Raw genomic sequence first — 17,890 nt, forward strand, 5'->3', positions numbered from 1 at the left:
GGCCAGCAGGCTGTGACATTTGTTTTGTCACTTACGTTGTCATCACCAAAAAAAAAAAAAAAAAAAGGAAAAAATAGGTGCCTCGGGGGAGAGCTGGGCTCTGTGACATTCGCTTCATCTCACGGCAACTAACGCATCCAGCAGCATTCCCGGAAACCGTGCACTCCGCCAGGATAAACCAGCAAAGCCATGGTGGCAGAGCTGCCTCTCAGGCCGTCCCGGTGCTGGTGGGCACCTGTGCTTGGGACGGACGGGGCACAGGGCAGAGCTCCTGTCAGGGTGGGTCTCCCCACACCATAACCACCATCAGTTCTGCAGGGAGCAAGTGTTCATTAAGTGCCGCTAATTGCTTGATACCTTTGCAGTGTTTCCTACCTTGTAAAGATTGAGTCAAAAACCCAGCGCCCTGAGGAAACGCCTCTATTAAACTGATGTTCATTAGAGCTGACTTTGCACTACCTCATTAAGCTTCTGTAATTGAAGGAGTTAATTGATTATCAATAGTTTCAGCTCCTTCTTTCCATGCCCACGAGGCCCTGTCGTGTCTTCTTCAGGGTCCACCATGCATTGTGTAGCTCAAACATCCCTTGCTGCTGGCAGTACTGGCCGAAGCGGCTCGGGTTGCTCTATGCATCCCCATAATGGCCCTGTGGCCGTCGGGACGCCAGCACTACCGGCTTCTCTGCAGCAACATTCTCCATCTGGGTCCTTTGCATTGCAGCATATTCACCCTGATTTGGCACTAGCTGCTCTAAACTCTGTTTAAAACACTTTTGATGGCTCTCCTTTCCATATCTGTTTTTTAATGTGTATTATATTTGGAGAGGGTGTGTGTGGGGGTTCATCTCTTCGATGATTCTCTCATGGGTGTGAAAGTGGAGCCTCCAAACCAGCTGCTCCCCAAGCACGGGCTTGCTCTGCCATGGTGGTCTGCATTCTCTGCACCATGTCCCGCAGCGCTGGGGAGGGGGCACAGCCTGGGTGGGGGGCACAGCCTGCGGGGCCAGTGGGTGCTGCGTGGGTGTGCTTGCGCGCTGGTTTTCCTGAGCCCAGGTGCTCCGGCTGACTCCCTCGCGCAGACACGTGCTGTCTGACTCAGTCACACCTCTGCTGTTTTTAGAGGCGGCCTTCCAACACTCTGCCTCACTCAGCAAAAAATCAGGGAGATGCTGTGCTTCCCCCAGCCAGCCTGCAACCAAATCTTCTGTGCTCAGAAGCATCCTCAGGCTTCACGCCCTGGCCCTGGTCTGCTGGGAACAGGACAGACGTGGCTGTTGCGGTGAGAGGACCCCCCAGGCAGGGACATGTCTGTGCTCAGCCCTTGGAGATCTCTGTCTCCTGCCTTGTCCTGCCCTCAGGGTCTGCCTTTCATGTTTACCCTCCCTAAGGGAGCAGAGCACTCAGAGCATCCTCAGGTACCCCCAGGAGCATTCCTGCGTCCAAGCAGAGGACCGCAGGTGACATGAAGATGGTGACACTGAGGCAGGAGAGCTGAGGATGGAGCTGAGTATCCTCTCCACCCCTCCATCCCCACCCCCTCCCTGGCCTCCACTGAGGGCACAAGCAGGTCTCAGAAAGACGAAGGTTAGGGGTGCCACAGGCCATTTCTCTGCTGCCAGTGCTGCTGATTTGCCCTGGGACTTCAGTTTTTGAGGCAAATGACACTGGCCTGGCCCAGCCCAGGGTCTGCGCTACATCGCAGACCGCAGCAGAGGCAGCGAGAGGGGAGACAGACAAGGCAAGAGGAAACTGTTGCTCCCCACCTTCGTTAGTTTTAACTAACGAGCTGTTTATAGGAGCGACATGACACCTGCTTTCCTCTTTATAAATTCAATAATTTATGAAAGGTATTAAAGGCAAAACAGCCTCCCGGATAAAGCCTGTGATGCGTGCACTCTGGGTATTAGCCAAACGGGACAATGAGCTACACTTGAATAACACACGAAGATATTTACCCTCTCCCTCTATAAATTATTAAGGGGCTTTTTGCACATAATTACACGAGCTTTTATGTTTCTCACTCCCTGCTTTTTAATCCTTTTTGGAAAGGCGCCAGTCACTTAGGACAGGAGCAGAGCAAACAGCAAACGTTACAGCTGGCTTTAGGGTCGCTCCAGATGAAGGCATTGCAGGAGGGGGCACTGGCGCAAGCCCACCCCTTGCAGCACGTGCCAAGGCTGGGGGTCTCCTGACACCGCTGCGGGGGAGGGACATCAAACCGTGTGAGCCGTGGGGGACCAGGCCAGGGTTTTGCCCCCGTGTGAGCTGCTCTTCCTCCTCGGCATGGGTTCACGGAGGTGGCCGTGGGAAAGTGCGAAGCAGGCTCCAGTGTTTTAATTGCTCTCCAACTGTGCGTGTAAATCAATGATATGCAGGTGTAATTGGGCATGCAAATGTCACTAGGCGGCTGTTTACATGTGCAGTGTACATTAGGGGAGCGTGTATGTGTGCAAAGAAACACTACGGGTATTAGTAATAATTACACTTCCGAGGGTGTGAAGGTGTCCGGGTGCCCAAACCACTGCGTCTGCTTCTCTAGCTCTGGCCTTCGGGGAGCAGAGCTCCCTCCTGGCCCTGCACCATGCCAGACTGCCCTGGCCAATGTGGTTTTTCCCCCATCTCAGCCCAGCCTCCAGTGCAGCTCAGCACCCTGCCCTGCTCCCCAGCATCACCTTGTCCCGCTGCTTGCCAGGCTGGCTGCAGCCCCCACGACATGCCCATCTCTCTGCCTGCCACACCAGCTGGGGGGCCAAACCTCTTTTAAACATAGAGGTGAGGAGCTCGTTTCATCCCCTTCAGGCACCCTGACCCCTTTCCATTAGCTGCCAAGCATTCGTGAGTCAGGCCCAGCGGGACATCTCCCACACCACCTTCCATCCTCCTTGTCCAACACAGACTTTTCTTTTCTGTGTGGGCGTTTGACATGACTCTCGTGTCCTCCACGCTCACCACTCTCTCTGGGCCTTCTCTTCTTTGTGAAAAGATCTTTAATCATTGCTCTTTGTCCCATTGTGCAGCTCCTATTCTTACGCCAAGCTGTTAAAAAGCTGTCACTGTCATAACTTCCTTGTCCCAGAAATTATCTTTCATCTCCTGGATGTGGGCTACAATAGACACTGAGATGCTTGATATTATTAATACCTTCTGTATATGTGTCAATGGGCTTAAGAATTTAATGGAACCTTTTCCTGCAGCCCTTCATGCAGCGTGTTTGGGCTGCTTGACAGAGCAGCCAAGCTATCAGGCACTTGAGTCAGGCTCACATCAGGACACGTGGCCTCTCCCCGTGGCTGAGCATTTCATAGCAAGGCCTAATTTCTGCACCCTGAGCTCAAACAGGATGGGGTGGCGGCAGTTCCCTGGCTTTGTTCTTTCTTCATACCTGTTCTCTGGAGCATCATGGAGGTAATGTCGTGATATGAGATGGGTAGGGCATGAGCATGGCACCTCCTACCTCTCATCTTGCTCCAGTTGAGCGGAGTTGCCTGGAGATGGACCTTGACTGTGTGTCTGCTGCCTTAGGGGCTACAGCCTCCCAGCGAGTGAGGCTGCGCCTGGGGACAGCAGTGACATCACCCTCAATGGTCAGCACAGCCCAAGCCCATGCCAACAGTGACATTGTGTGGCTCCTGATGTAGCTGTCCCAAATGGGGAGCTGGTGGTCAAAGGATTTTTGGTACATTGCCTCCTTCTGCTACAAACTAATCTGCTGACCAGGGCAAGGAGCAGTACAAGACACTACAGAGAGAAACCGTTATGATAATACTTGATAACGATCTTCAATTTCACTCAGGAGCAGGCGTACGATGCAGAATTTGGACTCCCTCCAGCTGGTAATGAGAAGCCACTGGACTGACTCAGCCTGCTGTGAGGAGGCACCAGTACACATCCAGATGGCCGTGGGGATGGGAGAGCAGGAATATTCTACGTTGCCCCTTCATCCCACTCCCCCACACACTCCCTGAAATGTCACCACCTCCGAGGAGGAAAGCACGCGTGATCTGAGAGCACGTTTCTCCCCGGACTGCATCCCCAGGGGCAGGTGCTCTCAGCCATCCTCAGGAGCGGGTCCTGCTGCCCGCAGAGCTGCGGCCCCGCGGTGGGCAGGGCAGGTCTGTGCGCCTGCGTCGTGCAAGGCAAATCTTCTCCAGGGACTGGTTAGTACTGGGCAGGATGAAGGAGCTGGTTACCAGCCGAGCCCAGGGGAGGTGCAGGGCACCCTCCTCTCCGGTGCACAGGGCAGAGCGGGCACACAACCCCCCTTGCTGAAGAAGGGAGCAGGCTGGAGGGGCAGAGAGCCGATCTGGTGTTCCCAGAACTGATGCTGGCAGTACTTCAAGGTGTGGTACATCTTATCTCAGCCTGGCATTTGCATGTATTTTCTCAGCTCAGCTTGTTACGACAAAAGTGTGAAAATCTGAGAGAAAAGGAACTATAATAATAATGGGAGTAATTAAAATCCATCTCCATGCTGTCAGCTCAGCCCTTTTCTGAACCTTTTGTGGGATTCCTGGACACGTGCGCCGAAACCAAGAGAGATGCTGCTGGGGAACATCAGAGCATGTCCCAGCTAGCTCGGCTGAGGCTGAGGTCTGCTCCCCACTGCCCAGACGGGAGGCTTGGTCCCTTGTGCAGGGTGCAGGTGCCACCTCTTCAGGAGGGAGCTCAGAGCAGGGATAATCTCCTGCCTCCTGCCAACAGAAGGGAACCATCTGCCACAGCCCGTTATCATCTGCGGATGGCAGTGGCAAAGAGCTGGAGCATCTGTCTGAGGGATGAGCCCCTGCAGATGGACACCCAAATGTTCTTGCTGCTCCCTGCAGGTTTTAGAGAGGAAAATGCTCAACGAGGGCTTGCGAGTAGAGCTGCTCTCTGCGGTGTCCTCTGAGGCTACATGGAGGTTAGGACAGGATAGTCACACCTGGAGGACTGGGATGCCCTTTGTTTTGAGTCACTCCATGCTGGAGTTAACCAGAGGTTAACCCAGTTGAATGGGTCCCTGTGGCCTCCCACAAAAGCTGGAGTTGGTCTCCACAGCCTGGGAGAGGCCAGTAAAGGTGATGAGAAAGGGAAAAAAAACATGTCTACTGCAAAGCTGGCAGCTGCTAATAGAGACAGGCTGTTAGTGGGGACAGGAGAGGGCAGTACTTCCAGTGGGGTTTGAGTGTGTACTTATGGTTGTCCCCAGCACTCTGTCACCTGTGCCACACTGTCTTGGGGACCATAACAGTCACCTCACCCTTACCTTAACTCTGAATGTCCCTCTACAAAAGCAACCCCTTGCCAGGAATGGTAGCACCCAAGTATCCTGTTCTTTTTCCTAATGTCCCATTAATGCCTTTCTCCCAGGGAACATTAAAAACTTGTGTCCTCTGACCTGCATTGCTGTTCCTCTTCAAGCAGGACCTTCATGTCAAGCTTGGGTGGGCTCCATTACTGTCTGCATGCAGGATGTCTCAGCCCTTGTGGTGGTTGTTAGGCTGTGGTGGCAAGATGCTGAAGAGCAGTGGCCTGTGAAGAGCTAGGGACAACCTGACAGTCCCTGGTAGATCTGGTGCTGGGGGGGTGAGCTGTGCTGCTCACTGGTCCCTGAGGAAAAGCACCTTGGCCTCGCCGTCCCCATCGCTCTCTCCGGTTCCAGGAGTTGAACCAGAGCTGCACGACAGCAACATTCTGGGGCAAGAAGGATGCTAAGAGTCTTCCAGCACAGAACTTAGGATGACAGATCAGTAAATGCTAGAACATGGAAGCCTTTGAGGCTTCAGGTCAGAGGCCAGTGCAGTTCCTGCTGCAGAGATCAAGGGGGTTTATTGCTGCTGAGGCACCCTTGGGACTCTTGAAGTAAGGAAGTGTTGCCCATGAAGTGGGGTGAGAGTTACCTCTCCGCATTTGGAGGAAGGGAAAAGCACAAATGCCAGCGCTGCTCCTTGAGGGGTGTAGCAGATCATGGGGAGATTACGTGTAACAACTCCTCATAAACTCCGTTGCTATGGATAAGGGTCTTAGTGCTACTAGGCCCAGACAGAAGAGTGGTTATTAAGTGATACTTTCTTTTCACTGCACTCTCCATCCTCCCCATTGCCTTGACGCTGGCCAAAACACACCATCATAGCTGACAGAGCAAACCAGGGCTCAGCTCCACCGCACCTGGTGCACCATGCTGCCCTTGCCTCTCCTGCTGCGCCGCTCCCTCCGCTTGCCCTAGTCAGAAATCAAATACAGAGGTTCCAGAAAAGACAGGTTTTGCACAGGACCTTTCTGTCAGAGAGGTGTGCCTGGATGCCATCTTAGCCTAAAAGCTCATTTCTGCTTCTGCACGTCAAGTCCCTCGTCCTCTGCCTGGGCGGGGACGGCTCTGGGAGTCGAGGTGGGAAAGACGGTCTTGGAAGGCCCCCTGCTTCCAGGCAGCGTATAGCATCGCTCTCACACAGCTACCAGCACGGCTTGTGTGGTGTATTTGTTGTATCCTGGTGGAAGGGCTGAGGTGAAATTTCCCCCTCTCACACCAGACAATGCCAGGAATTATGCTGGAGTGTTATTATTGAATATACAGTGTCCTGCACTTTAGTGGGGCTTTAACTATGGAGGGAAGCATTGAAAATGGCATTCCGAGCTCTTAGCCTGTCTTTTGTCCTCTGTTTGTTTCTTCTGGCTGCATTCAGATTGCCGGCTTTGTCTGTGTTTGTGAAGTGCTATTAACATTGATGGCATCGCTGAAGTAGCCATAATAATAAGAGGCATCGATCTGTGCTGAGTAAAGGTCTGAGGACCACTGAGAGAGGCCGGGCTGAATTTCCTTGAAGGCAGGAGCAGAGCATGTGTGAGTGCACACAGGTGCTCTCAGCCCCCCGTGTTTCTTGCCACGAGGATCCTTTTCCCAAGCCCACGCAAGGCTGCACGCCTGAGGGACACCCACCCTCCCAGGCATGCTGCGGTCTGCGCCCACGGGAGGAGAGGTGGCAGCACGAGTGGGCAGGAGTGCTGAGCAGGGAGCTGGAGTGATTCAGCCCTCAGCTGGCAAGCTCCTCATGCCTACCCTTTGTTTATTACTGTTCCTTTCAGAAGCTTGCGTGTGCCAAGCAGGAGGATAACAAGCTTGGCTGCAGGCTCCGGGGACCCTGCAAAGAGGGGGGGCTCACATTGTAGCCCACCGCAGGGACATGAGTTTGGGACAGGTGCTGGGCTCCCACGCTCCGTGGAAGGCACCCACGGGCATTTGGCCCAGCTCTGGCACACTGCCTGCCAGCCCCACTGCCAGCTGTGGGATGCTATTGCACCAGAGAGGCCTTGGGCGAGCACGCAGCTCCGCCCTTGCAGGAGGGAGGAAGGGAGACCTGCCTGGAGGGATGTTCTGCATGGGAATCCCCACCCCTGGGCTTGGTTAAATGGCTGGTGATGGAAGGCCAAGCCGTTGTCTTCCTCAAAACCTCCCACAGGCTGAAAGAGCCATCCAAGGGAAGGCTCATGGAACCCAGTGAAGAGACTCCCGCAGAGCCTCCCAGCCCATCTCCTGCCAATGCAGAGGGCCCTGGTGCAGCTGCCTTGAGTCTGCTTTGGCCCACAGCCGGTCACGATGTGCGGACAGCTGGATGGAAGCAGGACAGAACAGGAAGGGCCCCAGGAGAGACTTGCTGAGAGGAAGCAGGAGGGGAAAGTGCACATTAGAAGCAAAGTTTGTGTCCATTACTGCCAGAGAAATCAGCCTCTGCTGGAGGAGCCAACGTTGGGCAAATCTGCTAATGCTGCTCAGTAAATCGGTGCCCATTACAGAAGGGGGTGAAGCTGTGGGGAGCACACGGGAAGTCATATACTTAGACTTGAATGAGATGCCATCACCTCAGCATGAGCCTCTGAGGAGGCCTTTGGGATCACCAGATCCCAGAGCAGCCCTCAGAGGTGTCCTCTCCTCCCCTTGTCGCCCTTTTCCTCTCATGTGCGGGGATTCTGGTGGGCAGTGAAAAAAGAGGAGGAAAATGCTTGGTAGAGGTAGCTGCCATAGGACAGAGGACCCTGAAATCTCCAGGGTAGCCCGGCATCTTCCCTCAGCAGGCTCGGGCAGGGCTGGGCTCTGTAGCAAGGGTGACCGGCAGCACTCCTCTAGTTCATCCTCTGCGAGCAACGGGGCTGCACCAGGGCTGGAAGAGGGGGGACTGTCGGTGCCCCCTCTGTGCAAGGGCTGCCGGTGGTGAGCAGCCAACAACTGGCCTCCGCTCCGGTCTGCCGCCGGTTCGCGGGGACAGCCGCTCGCTCTGTCCGTGCCACAGCGCCCTTGTCCGTGCGAGGGAGACAGCGGTCCTTCCCCGTAAAGCACCGCTTCTCCCTGCTGCGCTGCCCGCGGGGGACCGGGGCTGCTCCCGCCCCGCAGACCCGGCCCGCACCCCCCGCCCCCCGGCTCTCGCCTCCCCTCGCCGCGCTGGAGCGGGGGAGGCGGCGGGAGGAGGGGACTGGCCGCGGCTGCCGCTGCCGCTCCCGGCCCCGCTCCGCGCACCGCCCCGCGCCCGCCGGCGGCTCCTCCCGGAGGGGAGGCGGGGGCCGGCGCGGCGGCTGCTCCCAGCCCGGCCCCGCCGCGGCAGACCCGGCCGGCGGCAGCGGGCGTGCGGAGCCCGGGCCGTGCCAGCCCTCCCGGTGGGGCGATGCCGCCACCGCCGCCCCGCAGCGCCGCTGCCGCCGCCGGCTGCCCGGCGGGCGCGGAGGGGAGGCAGCCGGTCACCGCGCGTCCCTAGGGCGGCCCCGGAGCGGCCCCGGGCTCGGGGCTGGCGGGGCGGCTGGGAGCGGGGAGCGCCGCCGCCTCTCGTGCTGCCGCTGCGGAGAGGGGGAGCTGCGTTACTGCAGGTGGAGGTTTTGGCGGAGGGGGTGGGGGCCGGGGGAGATGCCATTTCTGACCGAAGGAGATCGCCGGCGAGAATGAGATGCAGGTAAGCAGGACGAGGATGCTGGAGCGGGGGGACCTGGGCTGGCGGGACCGGCGTTGCGGGAGAGCTGGGGGGGTCCGTCCCTCCGAGCCGGAGCCGCGCTGCTGCCCTCGGGCCGGAGCCGCGCCGGAGCTTGCGGGCGCCGTGCTGGGAACTTCGTGCGTGCACCGGGGAGGGCACAGGGGGTGCGTGTTTGGGTGCGTGCCGCGGGTGCCGCCGCTGCTGGGTTTGCACCGCGCCCCGGGGTGCGGGTCTGGGTCGCGGCGAGCAGTGCGGACACCGCTGGGCGGGAAAGGAAGGGACAGAGGGGCTGATGGGGCTGCTCACGGTCGGGGGGAAATTGTGCCCCAGTCCCTGCTGTGCATATCCCACCACCTCCAACGCCTTGCTCTGCCTGGCTGTCTTCCTGCTGCTTATTTCTCTCTCCCAGCACCCTAGTGCCTCTCCTTGCCCATCCTCGCAGCCCCTACCCAGCCCAGCTTGCAGGCAGGTGGGGCCGGGGTGTGGAGCTGGAGTCCCGGCCACTCAAGGCTGACTTGCCCAGCGAAAGGCTGGGGCTTGGTGGTGCTGAGGTGAGTGCAGAGCTGCATCCTGATGTGGGAGCCCTCCTGCTCCCCCCATAGTTAAGCAGATGAGTTAGCTGGCCTGGAGCAGATTACATATTCAGGTAGGGTATGGCCGGGACAGCGCTACCTGCCAGGGCTTGTTGGGGAGCAGGGGGATCAGCCCTCACGCGGGCTGTGCCCAGCTCCCCAGCCAGCAAGGGTTAATTAAAGAGGAGGAATCAGCCCTCTGCCTATCCCCAAGGCAGAGACACGAAGGGTTAAATACAGGCAGGGAGAGCTTACCAGCCCTGGGTGACTGGGCTGTGGAGGCAGGAACAATGTGGGGTAATTTTTTAGGGTGGGGGTTACCTCTCCATTACCAGCCCCCCAGCCTGGAGGTAGGTGAGCTGGGGCTTTGGGCAGTTACTGCTGGATGGGATGATCCCTCAGGCTCCAGCAGAGCTCCCGGGGCACTGAAGGGTCCCCCTGCCTGGGCTCAGCCCCACGCCTGGAGACCTGGAGATGCCAGGGAGGGTCAGGCTGTCAGTATGGACTCCTCAGCTCTTGGCTTGTGTCTGGCAAAAAAAAAAAAAAGGGGTTAATGCTGAAGGGGTTTCATAGGGCAGCCAGGATTACAAGGATGCCGGAGATTTGGGAGCCCTCTCGGGCAGTGCCGTTGCTTGTTGCTTTGTGATACTGTGTGTAGGTTATCGGATTTTTCACCTTACGCCTTGGATATATAAATAGCCCTGGGTGGAGGGCAGAGGCACGATTTGCTTCAGGTGCTGGAGGTGCCGCCTCTGGAAAGAAATGGGGGTGTTGTTGCCGTGAAAGTGATTTGCACTAGGAGGGAGGGACAGCAGGTAAGCACGAGTGTGGGCACCCGTGGGATCAGATCTCCTTGCTGTGAGTGCTCGCTGGTTAGTGAAGCTGAGGCTCTGCTGCCTCTCTCTGCCTGTCACTAGCCCAGCTACCGCCCAAGCAGTCGCCATCCACGGTCCTTCCCCAGCAAATGCCCTTTCCGGCAACTGACTCTGCCTGCTGGCCTGCAACAGGGGACCCGTATGACAACCCTGCACACATCCCCAGCCCATGCTGTTCTCTGAGGTCTCAGCTCACGGAGTGAGTGTGGGGCAGAGCAATTCAAGCATCCCCAGGAGCAGCCTCGCTCCACAGATCTGCTCCTTCTCCCTCCATCTCCCCTTCCTCTGCACCACCCACCAGAGCACAGCCCGGCTCTGAAATGATATCCCTTCCACATCCCCATCCCAGCCCTCCTGCCAGTCTTAACCCGCTCCTCCCCGCTCTGCCGCCTGCAGCAGCCCTGACCTGACCTTCACGCTTGCCGGAGACGGCTGTGGAGCCGCGGGATGGCTGTGCCCGTAGCCAGCCCCCAGCACGGGGGTGCAGGGGCCTTATGGGCTCCCTGCGCTGCCCAGCCCAGCCCCACCCCAAAAGGCAGCTATCCCAGCCCCGTGCCGGCACTGCAGCCCAAACCTTTGTTTGACCCATTTCCTCCGTGTCTGCTCCCACAATTTCAAGTGCACACCTTGTCCCTCTCCTGGACCTTTAGCAAGTGCAAGTGGACAGTAATGTCCCTGGCCCATCCCAGGTCCCACGGAACTGAGGGGCGTCCTGGTTCTCTCGGTGCACAAAGCCCTGCTCAGCTGTCCGCCCGCTCCTGCAGCATGGAGATGTCTGGGCTGGCCGTGCCTTCTCACCTGCTGCTTCTGGCTCCTTCTTGGACCACATTGGCTCAGTAGCTTAATACCATGGAGTACAAGTGGTCTCTGAAGCTCTTAGCCTGGCAAGGCTAGTGAGCAAGGCCAAGAGAGAAATGTGTCCCTGGGCTAAAGCCTCCGATGTCTTCCCACAGACACTGGGGCAGTTTTTCGGTAGCCAGGCCATTGCGCTCCCCCCTCAGCACTGTGGACAACTGCTCCCCGGGGCCAGCAGCACAGGGACGCCGCTGGGCTTACCAGACAGCAGGAGGGGCTTCTCCTGCACCGGGTGCTCAGGCAGCCCCGGCTTTACTGAGCCTCCCCTGGGAAGGGCAGGAAGCGGCTGGAGGAGATAGTGGAGCTTAGTTTACAGGACCTGGCAAAGAGACAGGTCTTCCAGGCCTTTTTGTGGAGGGATTGATTACAAAACGAATGGTTATACTTCTATAATACCGTACTGTGCTGCAGTTACTCTACACCTATAACGTAATTACTCTGTGATACCTCTAATTACCACTGTTTCATATCACTGGAAGGTTAACAGCATGACTGAATGACTTATTATTCCTTTACTTTTCTACTTAATACAGTCACTGTAATGATGCTGAAGTTTATACGGCTTGATGTATGTAACAAGTATAAAATCCTGTAACTTGAGGTTTAATTTCAGGGGTTGATAAATCACTTTATAATAACGCCACAATTATAGTGTAATTACAGTGTTATTACGGTTGCTGAATTATAAAGCACAGCTGAACCTGTTGTGGTTTGATGAGGATACACCCCATCAGGTGTTGCCTCGTGTATGTGGTTGTCACTGGGCAGTGACAGGCCCGGGTGTGCTGGATGGCTGTTGGGTGAGGGCTGCTGTGACAGCCCCAGGGTGACACCTGTCTTGGTACTGGGGGTTGGACCCGTCTCCTCGAGGCAGCAGACGGCATGTTTGCAATGGCCACATCTCTGTGAATGTCCTGGTGGAAAATGCGACTCAACCAAATGTTTGAGAAGCTTCAGACGTGGAAACAGTGGGAGAGACGCTTTTCCGTGTCACCTTAGCCCACCCCTTTGGTTTGCGGTTCTTTGGGGACTTTGCTCAGGCAGCGCTGGTGCTGGGGTGGACATTAGCAGCGCTGCTGGCTCGTATTGACTCTCTTCCCATGGTACAGGCCAATGTGAGCTCCGTGTCCCTGTGCTCAACCTTTATGCTCAGCATCAGCCACTTGTGGCAGTGGTTCGGAGCTGGTGAGAGGGGGCACAGCTCAGCAAGCGGGGACGTTTGCACAATGCACAGAGTCGGCAGCTCTTCTCCCTTCTCTGTTAAGCCCTGGAAGCGAAGAGAGAATGGTTATCCTAGCATGAGCAGAAATGGCTTTTGGCAGGGAAAGATCCAGAGGAGCTTGTTAGGTAGTGGGGAGGGAGGGGATAAGAGAGGAGAGAGCTACAAGTGCTTAACTCAAATCAAACAACCCAAGAAAAATAAAGGGAGAATGCAACCAAAGGCCATGGCCTCAATTTTCTTCCAAGTCAATTTTTTCCCTCCTCTCTCTCTCCATCTGGGGGAGTAAAATTGGAGCTTGTGGTGGGGAATGGCTGCAGGAAAAGAGGTTTCCATGATTTGCCACGTGTCCCAGCTCCCTGTGACCCTGGCTGGGGACGTCTCTTACTAACAGCCGGTTTTGGTGGCTGCTTGAATCCGCAGCCTTTGAGACAGTGTCAGGGTATGTGTGATACTGAGAGGGAGAGGCATTTCTGAGGACGGGCCTGGCTTGGGAAAGGGAGAAACACCAGAAGTAGCCCCCCCACATCATGTCTCTTGTCTCAGGGCTGAGGTCAGCGTCCTGAGCTGGGGACAGTCCTGTGGATGAGCCAGTGGGTCCCCACAGCGGGTGGGGACAGGGTGAGGACTGGGCTTTGCCTCCCAGGATGCGGTTCCTGTGGCCCAACACCATCCGACTGATGCTCAAATGGCAAAATACCTTCTGGGAGCCATCAGGCTGGGCTGATCCCCTGCTTTGGGGGCAGGCTGGCCACTGCTCTCTGAGAGGGTGCCCAGGAGCACCCAGCCCCTGCTCTTGCTGCTGTGGGGACCCTGTGTGGGCGCCCCTGGTGCCACCCAGCCCCTGCCACCCTGCAAGCCCTTGCTCCCCTGGCAGGCCCTTCCCTGCCGCCGCCCCACATTGCTCTTGGTTATCTCAGTAGGACCCACAATTTCTACTTTTTTTGTCATTTCCGTTCCGTTTTTTCCTCAGAATGCAAAACATTAAATATCACTCTTGTAATTATGGTTAATTTCATAACCAGCACCTTAATTGGATTGGTCTCTGATGGGGAATTCTCGTAGGAGGGAGAAGCAGAAATATTTTGACGTGATCTATTCTTTCAGCTCTTTGTTTGGATTTGAGACGTCGAGTGTGAAATGGGAAACAACTGATTTAGACCTCGAAGGCAACCTGGGGGTGGCAAGCAAAATCTGAGCACTCTTAGAGGCTTTTCGCTCCGCACAGGCATGTGGATGAACCTCTCCCTCCCATACCTGAACCCAGCCTTTCCCCACCCCCACTTTGGACTGGAGGCAGTCAGAGAGAACCAGATTGATTTGGTTTAACCCAAAATGTGAGCCTGAGAAGGCAGGGAGGGGCGTTATAGGAGCACACTGGCCTGGTGGCTTGCTTCTGTCCCAGCTCCACTGGCAAGTGGCTCATGTGTTGTATCACGGAGCAAGGCACAGCGATGAGGATTAGGCAGCAAAACTAAATGGCAGCTGTAGCTGTGCTTTAAATGACCATGCACTGCAGGAGCCAGACAAAGGAAAGGAATTAGGGCCATAGTGTTGAGCGGTGTGAAAGCCTCCTTGCCTGGCCCATACTGGGGGAGCATCCTGGCACAGCTTTGCACGTTCCCAGTCTTTGCACGTACCCCTTTTCTGCTGGGAATCTGGCAGGCAAGGGTGCACTGGCATCCCCAAACCCTGCAAGGGACACCAGCCCCTGTGAAGCAGGTTATTTCTGTGCTGCTGTCGAAGAGAGCAAGTCCTGTGGGGGCCCCAGTGCCCCCCAGTGCTCAGCTGGGCCGTCCCCTGCCGTGGCCATCCCACAGAGCTGCCGTGCTGCGCATCGCGCTGCCGCTTTGGGCTGGAGCCACGATTTGCTCTGGGAAACATGGAATTGCGCTGCCATTAGGGGCTGCCATTAAACTGATTTGTGCTCAGCCTGTTTATCCTTTTCAATGGGAAACGATACAGAAGCCGAACCGAAATGGAAACCCTGGCCTTGCATTTCCGATTTAATTTCTATGCGCTGTATTTCCCCGTGATTACTTTTGTTCTCACATACAGCCTAGAGTGCAGGCTCTGTATTATTATCAACATCACTGGGGAGAGGGAGGAAGGGGTAGAAAGTATCTCTTTCAGCTCAAGCAAAACATAACAAAACCACCCCAAAGCAGCCCTCCATCAAGGGCAGTGGGGAGCCGCTCCATCCCCATGGTGGGTCCCTCCTTTTTCTCTGTGCCCATGGACTCGGCACGATCGCCTGCTGGAAGACAGAAAAGGCTGGGGAACAGTGTGGCTCCCCATGGTGCGGCTGAGGCTGCGACCCGCTGACACCCCTAATCACAGGCATTAGACCCATGGTGCTTTTCACCCCTGCTCCAGCTGCTTCGCTGCCTGACGGCGCTGCACCTCCTGGCACGCATTCCCAAGTGCCTGGGCTTGGGACTTGCTGGGGCACAGCACCCGCAGCCAGCGCTGGCTCAGCTTGGGGCACTCTTGCTTGTGAAATCAGTGCGTTGCATTTCATCAAATTGCCCTAAAAAACATCAGAGTTTCCAGTGCTTCGTTGTCTCCTCTCACCCAGCATTTCCCACCTTTTCCTTGTTGCTCAGGGAGGGGCTGAAGTTTGGGTGCAGTCCAGGACCCCAAGAGCTCTCTTTGCAGCCCCCATATCTGCAGAAGACACATACCAGTGGGGCTGGCAGCACCCAGAGCCCAAATCCTGGCCAGGCCATGTCCCTGCCCGATTTAGATTTGGATTTGGGCTGGGAAAGGCTGGTGAGGTGTTGGTCCCTTGTCTACGCTGACTGCAGGACAGGCAGGCTCAGCCATGGCTCAGCACAGTTTGTTTTTATCTAATCTATTTTATTGTTGAATGAAACAATAACAGCAAATACAGGCCCTGAAGACAAGCCATAAATAATGCAGAAATCAAACAAGCGAGAAAGGGGGAAAGAAAAAAGAATTATATACGTAAAAGCAGCACAGAGAAAGCCAGACTAGGAAGAGAAATCTTCTCTCCATGTTTGCCATCGCTCATGCTTTCTTTGGCTTCCTTTTTTCTCTACTTCTGTCTTTTTGGAAATTCCTGTGGCACTATATTTGTTATTGTGTGAATGAAACTTAATAAGAACTGGGAGGAGGAGAGAGATATCTCGTTTACAGGATGGACTTGGGAAAGGAGGTGAATGGAGAGGTCCAGGGCTTTCGTCTCTCATGGCTGTGCCCCTGCCTGACCCCACCGCCCCACTTGGCCCCCGTGTCACCGTGTGAGACGGGGCAGGGACAGCTCTGCCCATGCGCGTTGCCCTGTGCAGCTTGTCCTGCCAGTGGGTTATCACAGAACCATCTTCGCTGGGCTGGCTGCAGTCGGCCTCTCCCAAAAGGCTTCTGAGGCTGCTTATTTTAGGCAGCAGTATAAAAATACCAGAGCCTGTCCTAAAGGGAGGTAAATCAGCAGGTTTCCCTGGAGTCAGCGAAGCTGCCGCGTTTATGTCCTCTCAAGTCTTCCTGCTATTATTCCAAATGTTTCCAAGGAAAGACGGTGCTCTGGAGCAGCCCTTGTACTTTTCTAAGTATCCTGGACTGGCTGTATTTTAGGGCTGTGGCATGGGAACAGACGTGGTGCTGTAAGTACAATTGCAGCTTAAATTAAACCTGAGGAACGTCCCCGGTCTCTGGCAGCAGCATCGCTCGGTAGCACCGCAGCCTTGGGACGCGCTCGCTGGTCCCCGCTTGCTGCGGCTGTGCGGTGTTTGGGACTCGGATCCGGGTTTGCACCTTCAGGCAGCAGCAAGGACGCATTGGGGACACAGCAGCTTGGGCGGTGGACGTTAGAAGGGGGTCATGTCCCAAAACCTTGGTGATGTCCCCTTATGGCCCCACGGAGTGAGGTTGCTCATGGGGCCAAGGTGTCGGGCTGGTTTGGTGTTTGGTTTCCCACTGAGCCAGGAGGGCAGTAGGTACCAGGGTGGTTCTCCATCTCTGCTGGTGGCCCATGGGACACTTTTTGGCAGAGGCTGGTGGCTGGAAGGGACAGGATGTCTCCAGGCAGGGAGTGCTGGGGAGGGAGCAGCTTGTCTTTGGTGCCAGCAGCCCCCCCTGCCAGGCCCTTTGTGGCTGCCCCCAGGGGTGTTTTGGGCATTGGGTTTGCCAGGAGCTGGTGCCTGGGTCTGGGGGAGCTGGAAGCCACCAGACCAAGCAGCAAGGCTAGCTCATACAGCAATGCCATCTGCTCCTGATCTGGAGGAAATGTGCTCTGGCAGCGGGGTGTCTGTGTATCAGGCACTTTTACACTACATCAGGTGGTGTCCTGCCCCTGACAGAAACGCAGGGCTTAGCACAGGCCCCGTACAGCTGCGCTCCGGCTGGTTCAGCAGTGTCGTGACAGCATGCGGAGCCGCTCCAGCCGCTGGGCAGGACGGACGAGCTGCCTGGGCTGTCCCCATCCTCCAGCCCCAAATCTATTGCTGGTGCCGGGGTAGGGCCCTAGGCGGGACCCTTGCCGGTGCCGGGTGCTCAGAGGGCTCCTGGGGAGCTCAGGCGAGCACAGAAGGTGTTTGGGAGCCACTCGAGACCATTCCCAGGAAAAAACTGGAGAAGGCTGTGCTGTGCTGGGAGAAGAAATCTTGTCCCTGCATGAGCAGGAGCGGCACGGGGGCCCGGGCTCTGGCAGCTGCTGGTGCCCTGCTGTCCCCAAACAGCCTTTGCAGGCGCTGCCTCGGGGACGGCTGCGTCCCGTGGCACCTTGCTGGGCACGGGCACGGCGAGGCAGAGCGCAGGGGCTGCCTTTGCAATGCCATCGTGACCCTGGCGGCTCTCCCAGAAGACACTCACTGGACAACCTTTCTTTCACCTCTACAGTGCAAATGTTTCCATTGCCCTAAGAACAGTCTGGGTTTTTTTTCCGTCCTCCTTTTGCAGCTACAGGCGGGGAAGGAAAAAAAACCACATAGAGAGACCCTCATGCTATACTGAAGCCAAAATGTCTCTGGTGCTGGAGTCCCAGGGCCAGCCCTTGGGAGATATTCCCCCAGCAAACACAGCTCCCCTGCTCTTTGTCTCAAAAGCAGAAAAAAATCAGCCTCCTCCCGGCTTGCCTGGCAGGGAAGTGTTGAACCACCACCCGGCGGTGGCTGCGGTGGCCAACCCGCGGCCCGGCCACCTCCATCGATGGGTAGGGGAGCGTGGCTGGCTCCCAGCCTGAGCTCCACGGTGCGCTGCACCCTCACGCTGCTCATTTATCTCTTGCTAGCTCAGGGCTTTACACCCCTGGCATCCACAGCTGCCTTTGCAATTACTTATTGATCACTTGTCAGGATGTTTTCTTTGCTGATGGGGCGCTGAAGCATGTGCAGCCAAAGAGAGAGAAGAGATGTTAAAAACAAAGGAGCAAAGGTGTTAGGAAGGTGAGCAGCTCTTGCACAGATGTGATCGCAGCAA

General features: G+C 56.4%; 1 protein-coding gene across 9 annotated transcripts in view; it reads left to right on the forward strand.

Moving 5' to 3' along the window:
- Positions 1 to 17,890, forward strand: part of LINGO1 (leucine rich repeat and Ig domain containing 1) — a 142,455-nt gene that overhangs the window by 117,553 nt on the left and 7,012 nt on the right. The window contains exon 1 of one of the 9 annotated variants that reach the window (XM_065076215.1): positions 8,498 to 8,915. The exons of 7 other annotated variants lie outside the window; for them this stretch is intronic. In XM_065076215.1, coding sequence (XP_064932287.1) covers positions 8,910 to 8,915 — 6 coding nt within the window. In that variant the 5' untranslated portion in view covers positions 8,498 to 8,909. Of the gene's footprint in view, positions 1 to 8,497; positions 8,916 to 15,908; positions 16,078 to 17,890 lie in introns of those variants that run through there. One more of the 9 variants, XM_065076218.1, reaches the window with a different exon arrangement.

Source organism: Columba livia, chromosome 11 (assembly GCF_036013475.1).
Source record: "Columba livia isolate bColLiv1 breed racing homer chromosome 11, bColLiv1.pat.W.v2, whole genome shotgun sequence".
Taxonomy (NCBI): domain Eukaryota; kingdom Metazoa; phylum Chordata; class Aves; order Columbiformes; family Columbidae; genus Columba; species Columba livia.